The sequence below is a fragment of the Phyllostomus hastatus genome, unplaced genomic scaffold (genome assembly GCF_019186645.2).
Source record: "Phyllostomus hastatus isolate PE091 unplaced genomic scaffold, TTU_PhHast_1.1 phas_contig_210, whole genome shotgun sequence".
NCBI lineage: Eukaryota > Metazoa > Chordata > Mammalia > Chiroptera > Phyllostomidae > Phyllostomus > Phyllostomus hastatus.
In genome coordinates, this window is record NW_025333737.1 from 19636323 (window position 1) to 19648945 (window position 12623).

General features: G+C 34.9%; 1 protein-coding gene across 5 annotated transcripts in view; it reads left to right on the plus strand.

The window, feature by feature from the left end:
• Positions 1-12623, plus strand: part of TRIM37 (tripartite motif containing 37) — an 85428-nt gene that overhangs the window by 28673 nt on the left and 44132 nt on the right. For all 5 annotated transcript variants that reach the window (XM_045837135.1, XM_045837136.1, XM_045837137.1 and 2 more), the window contains 4 exons: positions 780-830; positions 1921-2002; positions 4141-4217; positions 12222-12401. In XM_045837135.1, coding sequence (XP_045693091.1) covers positions 780-830; positions 1921-2002; positions 4141-4217; positions 12222-12401 — 390 coding nt within the window. The remainder of the gene's footprint in view (positions 1-779; positions 831-1920; positions 2003-4140; positions 4218-12221; positions 12402-12623) is intronic.

Sequence of the window (12623 nt, forward strand, 5' to 3'; positions counted from 1 at the left end):
ACAGTGTCTTTATCATGAATGTTTAGTGACTGTGACATCAGTGGTACTCTCATGACAGAGCTACAGACTGTTCATGTGATGTGAGGGTATTTGGCCCCAAACGGACTGGTGCCTGTCTCCTGTGATTGCAGGAGGGCTTCTCTCTGGAGAAGTCAGTGTAACACTCAAGTTGCTTGAAGCAGTCTTGCTTTGCCAAGAAACTGTTAATGTGCTAGCCTGTCCTGAGGACACCCCCTTTGTGATTATGTGTTCTTATCCTATAAAACTCTGTAGGTTTGTTTGCTAGTAAATACTCTCAGAGTCTTTAGGGCCTATTAGTATTCCTCATAATTTGTTTTGAAGAAGTAAGTTTGGGGATTTATTGTGATGTCTTTAGCTCTTGCTGTTTCTTTTGGTTTTTAAATCTGTTTATATTGGTTCCATATTTCAGGTTTCCAGTCTAAGCATCAGTTTCTTCCTTTTTTTATTTTATGAGTACTGTTTAAATGTCTCTTATACTCATTTTAATACTTTATAATATATTGCCTTTTAAAAATATCTTATAAAGTATTTGTTGAGTCCCCAATTTGATTGCAAACTTTTGATGTTACCTTTTGAAGATTTTATGAATTTATTTGATTTAATGTTATTTTTGATAAGGTTTTAGAAATGTTTCCTAGGGACTTAGTTTAATAACATTTTTAAGATATCACTGAGGGACTTAACCTTGTTTTCTAACTAATTGAAATTTTAAGCGTATATAAGCCAAATAATATTATTTTGCCTTTGCTTCTTTTTAGTGAATTAGTACCATCATATGATTCAGCTACTTTTGTTTTAGAGAATTTCAGGTAAGAGTTTTTGAAAAATCTGGATTTTTATATGTATACATAAGAGTCAGGAAGGTATTATTCCAGGGTAGGATGTAGACGTAATGAACTGTGACATTGAGTGTGGTCTTAGAAGAAACAAATTGCCTGTTGGAAACACAGTGGTCATTTGTTTGGATTGGATTATTTTTTCAGCACAGATTGGTTCTCTAGTCTGGACAGAGAACCCATGTTTTAAACAAGCGGGTCCACTTAGCCTCTGGTAAGGTGGGATGAATGGGATGATTGGTAGAGATCAGTGAGTCCTTTACCCATCCTCAGAAATAAGATGGGAACAAGTCCTTTGGGGTCCAGTTTATCTCAGCTCAAAGTGAGGAACTATGGATAAGAGGCCATAGATGCAAGAAATTTGTAAGCTTTGTAACTTAACATGTTGATTATTTTAGCCATTAGTGCTTTTTCTCTAAGATTAGAAGCAAAGATCTTAAAACAAAAAGGTCCTAAGAAATTGTCTTCAGGGGCCACATACCAAAAATATAAGATCTTACCTTGGAGAGGAAAATTCCAGGTGATAATGATCAAAATAAGGTCAAACTAAGAATTTACGTATCAGTCCATATTTAATGTGTTTTTCTTAATGGGATAATTTTGTGGCTAAAATATAAACTTTCTGAGGATTTCGCCCATACGTTGTTTTAGCACATGATCTTTCGTTTTTCCATTAAAAAAAGAATTATACTACAGGGATATGGGAAGAGAAACATTTCTATTTTCTTTCTTAATGGTGAAAGACTGCTTGTTCAAATGGCAATTAAATTCAAGATACTTAGTTATTTTTTCCCTTTCTCTTAAATGTCACAGTTTTGAGGGTATTTTTAACACAAAACTGAAGATAGTGCTGAATATTTCAATATTACTAAATTTTCTTTTATTTCTGGATGTAGTATATATAAATTTATCCAATGTCATCTTGCTTAGTCACCTTCTTTTACTTTGTCCAAGGCTTGAAATAAGTAACAAATAAAGTGGTTGGTTTGGTTTTGATCTTGGGATTTGGTGGTGGTGGTGGTGGTGGTGGTGATTATTATGATTACTATGGTTATTATTTTAGCACTTTGCGCCAGAGAGCAGATCCTGTTTACAGTCCACCTCTTCAAGTTTCAGGACTTTGCTGGAGGTTAAAAGTTTACCCAGTAAGTTTTTTATACTTTCAGTAATTTTTTTAAACCCAAGGTCTTTCCTTTCAGGGTTTTGTAAGAAACCCTGAAACACTAGTTCACTCTTTTGGTGGAGTAAGGAATTAATAACAATTTTAATGTTTATGAGTTCTATTACAAATGTTATAGAAAAACGAATTAAATAGGAACAGTATGAACCCTGACATACTAAAGAATCTTATTTACTGTCTGTAGGAACATACTTATCTTTAGAAGACATGTTTAAAATTATAATTTTAAAAAACTTTTTAAAAATAAAATACAGAAAGCCATCACAACATGTTTGTTGATCGCACACTCATTGCGCATTTCCGTATGTTCCTTTGATCTGTATATTTTCTGCAAATTGACAGCTGGATCTGATGGCATGATGAGATACATAGCCTATTCCTGTCGCAAGAATGTATGCAGTAGTGTGTTCTTTTAATCACATGATGTCTAGTCACATATCTTTTTGCAGTATTGGCAGCTCTTGATGCCCACTGCCTACATCTGTCACTGCAAAATAGCAATATTCTCATGTTATTTTTTCCATTTATTTGTTATAAAACTTTTACGAAGAGGTACTTCCTTTATTATTTAGTTGCTCAATAGCAGTTCATGTAGAAGAGGCAGGATTCTTTCCTGTTATCAACCAGTTTCCCTTATTCTCTGAAAGTGATTAATTAAAATTTTAAAAACTATGAACTCACGGGTTTACACACATTTAGTCTCTTCATGTTGACTTCTGTGTCACTTTGCTTTGGCCTTAGTAGTCAACCTTCATAGTTATCGTCCTTATTTCTTCCTTGGCAAGATGCTGTAGGCTCATCTTGTACTGTTTTTATTCCGTACTTGGAACTGGCCATTTTATCCAAATAACCCTGATTTATTTCATTTGGGCAATTATATTTCAAGACCTAACTGGACAGTAGGTAGTAGATACGTTCATTCCTATCAGGTTGGTCACTGTTTCTAGGCCTTCTTAGTGAACAGAGCTAGGAAATACACAGGTAAATGCACATGGATGTTTCTGGGGACTGGTAATTTGTATTTATTTTAAAAATTATTTAGTATATTTTATTTTTAAGAGCAGTTTTAGGTTAACAGCAAAATTGAGTGGAAAATACAGTGTTACAGATACCCTTTGACCCCACGCATATACAGCCTTTCCCACTGTCAGCACATCCTGCCTGCATCAGAGCCATAGGCACATTTGTTGCAGTTGATTAATTTATGTTGACATATCATCACCCAAAATTCCAGTGTACCTTAGAGGTCAGCCTTTATGTTGTACATTTTATAGGTGTTTTATTTGTTTGTTTTGAGCCAAAGACCATACTTGGAGATAAACTGGGTAGGAGTGTGTATCCTTTTAAAAAGTACTCATGTAAGCAGATTACTGGAGACACACATAGTGGAATAATTATCTTTGCAAAATCCTGTACTGGATAGAAATGTAAACTACTTCTCAATCGCCAGGCAGAACCTTATATGACTATAAACTTAACATACACAACATAGAAATATTTATTACTTTCAACATCAAGTATTACCTTTTTCTGTTTTACTTTATTAGTATTAAATATAAAAATTTTTGTTTTATTCCTAGTGAAATTGAGTTTTTTAAAAAATATATTTTTCTTGGGGTTTTTACTTTTCTTGGTTGATTTATTTATTTTTTATTTTTAGAGAGAGAGGAAGAGAAACATCATTGTATGGTTGCCTCTTGCATGCCCCCAGCTGGGGACCTGACCCATAACCCAGGCACATGCCCTGACTGGGAATCAAACTGTTGACCCTTTGGTTCACATGCCAGCCCTCAATCCACTGAGCCACACCAGCCAGGGCTATTCTTGGTTGATTTTTAAGAGTTCCTTGTATGTTAAAACTCTTAACTCTTTTCATACGTATTGATATTTTCATATGTGTTTTTCTTAATGAACAAAAGTTTTGGATTGTTAGACTCAAATCTTTTGGCCTTTTTATTATTTCTCATTGCTTTTGAGCTCAGAAGTACTGTCCAAATCAAATAGGAGATATTACTCAGTATTTTTATTTGTTTGTTTGTTTAAGTGCACTTAATATAAATTGATCTGGAGTATATATTTCTATAACTCCTTTTTAATTTTAAGGATGGAAATGGAGTTGTTCGTGGTTACTACTTGTCTGTGTTTCTGGAACTCTCAGCTGGCTTGCCTGAAACTTCCAAGTAAGACATACAATTACATAACCATCTTTAGTGTGTGTTTACATTCATTCCTCTTATTATTTTTTAACTATTTTGTTAATTACTATTTTGTGAAGGTGTACACTGGTATGCAGTCCTGGGAATAGTGTGATGGCATAGAACGGCAGTTCTCAAATTGTATGGCTTCAGGACTCTTACACTCTTTGAATTTATTAGGTCATGGCTGGTGTGGCTCAGTTGGTTGGAGCGTTTTCCTTTTAACCAAAAGGTTGCGGGTTCTGTCCTTGATTGGGGCATGTAGGAGAGGCGGCCAATCATTGTTTCTCACACTGATGTTTCTCTCCCCCTCTCTCCCTCCCTCTTTACTTGTCTTTTTAAAATCAATAAGCATGTCCTTGGGTAAGTATTAAAAAATAAAAATAAATTACATAAAAACATATATTGGGAACCCCAAGGAGTTTTCTTTATGGGGGTTATATCTATTGACATTTTCTGAATTAGAAGTTAAAACTGAGAAGTGAGGGAGGGTATACAGTGGATCAGTGGTGATGGATGGAGACTTAAAAAAAAAATAACAGTAAATATTCTCAGGAAAAACGTGAGGAGGGGAGGGGAGTGGCTTACCAATAGCCACTCACCTCACTTTCTGGTTTGCAGGTTAATCCAAAAAAAGAAGAGAAAAAAATAAAAATTATTTTAACTTTAAAATAATAGCTTATTGTATATTAACATAAATAACATTTTCTTGAGAAAACTTTGTAAAGCAAAATACTTGGTGAAAATGTGTTCTACATTTTTGGATATCTTTGATATATGGCCTAAAAAGAAGATGATTGGATTCTCAAATCTGCTTTTATATTTATTTTGTGTGCAATAAGTTGTTTTGGTTGAAGTAAATATAAAAAATCTAGTCTCACAGATTTTGAATGTCACGTAGTTGGGAATTTTTTTAATGAGATCTGATTTATATCCCAACAAATTCACTTTATAAATAAGTGTACAATTCACTAGGTTTTTGTATCATCCCCAAGTTTACAGGCAAAAGTAGGTTTACAGCTGTGAGTATGCAGAACACAGTTTATTCTTGTACTACTTATTAATTATTGTATTATTTTTCTTTTTTTTTTAAGATTTTATTTACTTATTTTTAGAGAGGGAAGGGAGGGAGAAAGAGAGAGAGAGAGACATCAATGTGCGGTTGCTGGGGGTCATGGCCTGCAACCCAGGCATGTGCCCTGACTGGGAATCGAACCTGCGATGCTTTGGTTCCCAGCCCAAGCTCAATCCACTGAGCTACACCAGCCAGGGCTGATTATTGTATTATTTTTCTTTTTTTTCTTTTTTTTCTTTTTTTTTTTAAGATTTTATTTATTTATTTTTAGGGAGGGAAGGGAGGAAGAGAGAGAGAGAGAGAGAGAGAGAGAGAGAGAGAGAGAGAGAGAGAGAGAGAGAGAGACATCAATGTGCGGTTGCTGGGGGTTATGGCCTGCAACCCAGGAATGTACCCTGGCTGGGAATCGAACCTGGGACTCTTTGGTTCGCAGCCCGCACTCAATCCACTGAGCTACGCCAGCCAGGGCTGTATTATTTTTCTATTCAAACAACTGTAAACCTCTTTTGTCCTACACTGTATACATGTCAAAATTTACCAAGTTATATACTTAAAATATGTTTAGCTTTATTTAGTTATACCTTATGAAAGCGGTTCACTCAAAAAACAAACAATAAAAACTCCAGTGTTTTGTCTTGTATTGGATCTTTTATTTGCACGATTTTATAATCATGAATTGATCATTTGGAAACTAATGGTTTACTGAATATGCAGTTGACATATTTCCAATATCAAATAATCACATTGATATCATCTGGAAAGTCTAAAGTATTAGAAAGCTTTTAAGCTCATGTGGCATATATAAATTTTCCAGAATTATGATTTTTACAAAGCTTATGTTTTATCATTGACAACAAGTATTGACAGTTCTTTTCCATAGTTATTTTGGTCCAGAAATGTCTGTCAGATGTCTGCCATTGAATGTCTACAATTGAATACCCATTGTTTGTCAGTTCTTTTAGTCTCATGTTTCACACAAAAAAAGTAACTGATGAGCTTGTAACTCTGAAACAAAGTGATTTCCCCAGGACAACCATTGCACACCACTATTCAGTGCAAATACTTTATGTATGCTTTCCATTTTGTGACACCAAGAATTGAAGCTTAATAACATTTATCATTTTTTACTACTTGATTAAAGATGTTCTTGAAAGATAGCAATTTTTTCTCATCTGAAAGTGTGTGGCAATGAATTATATAACTACTGGTACATTTTAACCATCATTATAAAAGACAAATAACATCTAGCATTTTGAAAATAGTTTTAACTTTTTGACTCTGAAAGGATTGTAAGGACTGGCCCCCAGGGGCGCACAGCCTCCGCTTTGGCAACGTCTGGCGGAGACTGACCATAACGAAATGTGCTTGTCACCACTGGTGTGTCCAACCATGAAAATGCTAGTGATGTGGAAAGGATCCTGGTTTTGAATTGTAGGTGTGTTTAGTCAGGGCTCTGCTCCAGTTCTCCTGTGTGACTTGAAACAGTGGACTTAACTGTATTGTTATCTAACAGCTAAATATGTGCTTTGTAGCATGTACTATGCTTTACATCAGCGATTTTTCATCTTTTTCATCTCCTGACACACACAGACTAATTGCCAAAAGTCTGTGGCACACCAAATCATGTATTTGCCAGTCTGACAAAAAAATAGGTATAATGTTGATTTATTCACACTGGATGGCTGTTGTGTTGGCTGTTGTCATTTTTCAACTTGACAGTCTAAGGGAAAAGAGGTCAGCGCCCCTGACTAAATAGTCAGGTATTGCATGTTTTAAAAAATCTTGCAGTGCACTGGTTGAAAATCATGCTTGATATAATTTATTTTGCTTTGTTTCCACCTTGTGATCTGTTGGTTCTGTTAGCACTCCCGTTTCGCAGATGGGACTACAATGTCTTAGTTAAGTTATTCACTCCAGTTTATCATTGTTAAACATCATTCTGTTTACCACAGATTGTTTTTCAGTCTCCATATTCTTTGTCCTTAACCACCAATTTCTGTTTGAGTTCCTGAAAATAAGCTCTGGTGATTGGAAGAGGTTGATGTTGGGCAGAATTCCTGTAACCAGTTCAGTGATAATGGCATTTTGTTCGTGTCCCTGTCACTACCATTAATCTGGGCCTTTCTGTGTCTCTTGATTAATCTCTTTTTTGATTTACCTCTGTTTCTTGCTTTGGGAAGATTCTCCTTTCTGTCCTAACTGATACAGAGATTTTGTGACTTTTCTGTTGTCTTTGGTTTCATCTTGGTGTTTTTATTGTTGACTGTGTACACTTCAGGAACTTAAAAGTTTATATTGTCTTACAAACAGCAGTAACATCAGAGATGATGAAATACTAACATTCAGTATACTAAGGTTGAAAAAGATTAGAATTTGTGTATTGGTTAGACATTATCTAATTACCTTAATAAGACGGTTCTGTTCTGAAAGAAGCAGATATCTGTTAATTTTCTTAACACTTCAGTAATTTTAGAGAAGAGTGTTGATACTTTTTCATTAAATATTGAAATGTCATTCAATTATGGAATTAAGAGTTTAACAGTGAGGTAGTTTAACTGTCAAAATGTGGAATAAAAACTACATCATTATCCACATTTTAATATCACCTGGGACCCTGCAGAAGCACTTTCATAATTTTATTATGCTTACATTTCTCTACATAATAGATGTGTGTTAGCATACGTGGGTGTGGGTTTTCAGGAAATCTGCACTTGAATGACATCTTGGAATTGATTGTTAACAGTATATGCTGAGTGACTTGTTTTAGAGAAGGGAATTTCTTTGAGTTGTTTAAAGGAAAGAGAATTTTTCTGGGGGAGTAATTTTAATGGGACTAAAATTTTTAACAGGTGTTAAATTTATCAGGCTTTCAGTTTGATAGAAGGAAAGAATTTAAATTAGAATATTCTAATTTAAGGTTTTAGTTTTATGTAAGGTTGAGGTTGAGGTACTATGTAAATATTTTAACTTGTAGCCCTGGCTGGCGTAGCTCAGTGGATTGAGCTCAGTGGATTGAGCGCAGGCTGCGAACCAAAGTGTTGCAGGTTCGATTCCCAGTCAGGATATATGCCTGGGTTGCAGGCCATGACCCCCAGCAACTGCACATTGATGTCTTTCTCTCTCTCTGTCTCTCTCCTTTCCCTCTCTAAAAAATAAATAAATAAAAATTTTTAAAAAATATATTTTAACTTGTATTAATTGCCATCTCTATTAGAAATATAGCTTTGTATTTGCCATGATTTTAAAGAACTAATGCAGATAAAAGAATGTTCTTTTTTTCAGACATTATATTCATTTTCTTACAAAAGAACTGATTTTTCAAAAACATTTATATTGATTTTAAACTTCTACCTGCCTTGATCCTGGTTGTATTTGACCATCTGTATTAATATCTTTCTCCCTAGATTTTTTTAGTATTTTTGTTTCTCTATAGGTTTTGAGTTTTTAAATACTTTTTTTTTATCCTCAACTAAGGACATTTTTTCATTGCTTTCAGAGAGGTGGTGCAGGGGGAGAGAGGGAGAGATTGATTGATTTGTTGTTCCATATCGTGTGCCCTGACTGGGGATCAACCTTGGTGTATCAGGATGATGCTCTAACCAGCTGAGCTACCCAGCCAGGGACAGTACTCATTTTTAAAATAGTAAGAAGTTTACTTTTTAGGTGAAATTTATATGATATATAATTAACCATAACTGAGTGCATTTATATTGTTTACAGTACCACCTCTCTCTAGTTTCAGAATGTTTTCCTCACCCTAGAACACCCTATCCCATTCAGTAAACACTGCCCATTCCTCCCTTCCCCCATTCCTAGACAACTACTACAATATGTACTTTGCTTTCTTTCTGTATATTTGCCTAGTCTGGATATTACATGTAAAAGTTCATATAATATTGGACCTTTTATACTTGGCTTAGCAGTGTTTTCAGGGTTCACCCATGTTGAAGCATGTATCAGAACTTTATTCCTTTATATGATTGAATAATGTTCCATTGTGTATGTATGCCTCTATTTGTTTAACCATTCACCTGTTGATGGACATTTGGGTTGTTTTTATCTTTTGGCCATTATAAATAATTCTGTTGTAAATGTTCGTGTACAAGCTTCTATGTCCACATTAGTTTTCATTTTTTAAAAAATAAATACCTAATTGTGGAATGTGGGTGCTGGGTTATATGGTAATTCTGTGTTGAACATTTTGAGGAACTGCCAAACTGTTTTCCACAGTGGCTGTATCATTCTGTATACCTACTAGCAATTTATAAGAATTCATATTTCTCTGCATCCTCACTAACACTTAATTATTTTTCATTTATAATTGTATTTTGTAGACATCCTAGTGAGTATGAAGTGGTATCTCATTGTGGTTTTGATTTGCGTTCCCTTAGTGATATCAATGATCAGCTTCATTGATCTGAGTGGGTTTTGTAATACAACTTTTTAAATTTCCCATTCTTAAATTGGGTGGTTTGTCTTTTTGTTGGTGTAGACTGTTATGAGAATTCTTTATATATTTTGTATGCTAAATTCTTACCAGTTACATGATTTGACAAGTTTCCCCCCATTCTGTAGATTATCTTTTCCTTTCTTGATAATATCCTTGGCACAAAAATTTTTAAATTTTGTGGAGTTCAACTTACCTATTTTTTCTTTTGTTGCTTATACTTTTGGAGTCAAATCTACAAATCCATTGCCAAATTTGAATTCATAAAGATTTATCCCCGTGTCGTCTTCTGAGAGTTACAGTTTTAGCCCTTAACGTTTAGATTGTTGATCCATTTTGAGTTAGTTTTTGTAAATGGGGTTCCAGCTTCATTGTTAAAATTTGTTTGTTTTTGTTTTGTTTTGTTTTAGATTTTATTTATTTATTTTTAGACAGAGGGGAAGGGAGGGAGTAAAAGAGGGATAGAAACATCAATGTGTGGTTGCCCCTCGTGTGCCCCCAACTAGGGACCTGGCCCAAAACCCTGGCATGTGCCCTGACTGGAAATAAAACCAGTGACCCTTTGGTTCTCAGGCCAGCACTCACTCCACTGAGCCACACCAGCCAGAGCTCAACTTCATTCTTTGCATGTGGCTCTCCAATTTTTTCAGCACCAGTTGTTGAAAAGACACCTCCCCCCCCTCATTGAAAGATCTTGGCACCCTTGTCAAACTCAATTGTGCATCAGTATTTGGATTTATATCTGGACATACAGTGGTACCCTTTGTACTACATAGCTGGCCTTACAATTTCCTTAAAATCCCGACAGACATCACAGCTTTTATCTTGGTTAGTTTTTTGTGTCATCAATCTAATAACGTACAGTGAGAGACACTAATATAAAAATCATTTGGCAGTACTTAAAGAAATATGCATGATATTTGTAGGTAAAGAGTTCTAATTTTTTTCTTTTGCCTTTGCCAATAGAAATAATCAGGTTGAACTATTGTGTTTTCCTTTTAAAAATTTGCCTTTACCTCACTGTATACCTAAAACTAATACGAAGTAGTATTAAATATAAAAACTGTAGTTGAAAAGTAAAATTAAAAAGACACACAAAATTTACCTCCACCAAAAAAGTAACTTTTATGGCTACTATAGATGTAAGAATGTCCAAACTTACAGAAAATTTTTATTAAAATTTATTGAGCCCAACTGATCACATATGCTAGGGAGCAAAACTTCAGATGCTCCCAAGAATAGCAGGTTTGCAGCTACTTTTGTGCGTTTCAAATTCAGGAGGGGATGTAAGATTTAAGAAAACAAAGAGGGGAGTGGATGAAAGGATAGTTAAGATTGTGTGCTCTTGAGGCTGAATATTACTTCTGAATATTACAGGGATATTACTTCTAGGTGTGCTGACCTAGATGCGCAAGAAGAGTGACCGGAATAGCTTAAAACCTTTCACGAAAGAAGTTACAAGCCTGGGGTGTGACTACCACCATGACCTGCCCACTTAGGAATTTCTGATCAGATCACCCTGTGAGGTTACTTTCCATAGAACCCCCTGTTTTTTGTGTGTTTTTTTAAGATTTTATTTATTTTGAGAGAGAGAGAGAGAGAGAGAGAGAGAGAGAGAGAGAGAGGGAGAGGGAGAGAAACATCAATGTGCGGTTGCAGGGGCCCGTGGCCTGCAACCCAGGCATGTGCCCTGACTGGGAATCGAACCTGCGACACTTTGGTTCGCAGCCCGTGCTCAATCCACTGAACTATGCCAGCCAGGGCTGGAACCCCCTTTTTTATCCACATTAATATTGAGTGTTCCTTCTAATTATCTTTAGTTCTTCTCCTTCCTCCCTCCCTCCCTCCCTCCCTCCCTTTCTTTCTTTCTGTGGTAGTAGTGCTTTATTGGTAAAAAAAATGAGTTTGAGGACTTGAAAGTTTTATACTTTGTAAAATAGGGAAATCTGAATATATTGGCATTCCTGATATATACTTGTTTTCTGCTAGAAAAGTTTATAGGCTTAAATTTCTGAATGCACACTTAATTTATTATAACTTGAGTTGGAAAAATGAAGTAGAATATTTCGAAATTTGTTTATTTTAAAGTTGGATAGTGATAAATCTCAAAGAAAATGGCAGAATTTTTACATGTGAGGAAATAATAGGTGATGACTATATGAAAAAATCTGTAGATGTGCCAAAACAAACAAAAAGTCACTTAGAAAGTACTATTTTATACAAACGTATTTATTTACTGAGGTGATATTTTATACCTGCTGAGTAGATAAACACTGCGAGGAAAGAAGGACCTGGTGCCAGTCATGTTGTGGTAACCCATTCACATTGTTGCTGTCTTTATAAGTAGTACAGTCCCTCTGAAAGAAATGTAATTGTATATATTGATAAGTGTCTTTTCAAGTAATCATTTCATCTGTTTTTTATTCTGGTTCACCAACTATATTAATACTCTCTTTTTCAATTTGAGATATGAATATCGTGTAGAAATGGTTCATCAGTCCTGCAATGATCCTACAAAAAATATCATTCGAGAATTTGCATCTGACTTTGAAGTTGGAGAATGCTGGGGTTATAATAGATTTTTCCGTTTGGACTTACTTGCAAATGAAGGATACTTGAATCGACAAAATGATACAGTGATTTTAAGGTAGGAAACATTTGATGTTGTAGCTTTTATTATGAGGCAATAATGTCACCAGAACTTTCTTTTAAAGTCTATTCATTTAACAAAGATGAATATTGAAATTCATACTAACCATAACCTCACTGTGTTCTTAGCCATTGCATTTTAGGAGTCCTGTGTAGTTAGTGATAAGTTGTTTAGAAATGTGTTTAACATCTAGTTAGTAATTCCATAAAAAGGAAAGTA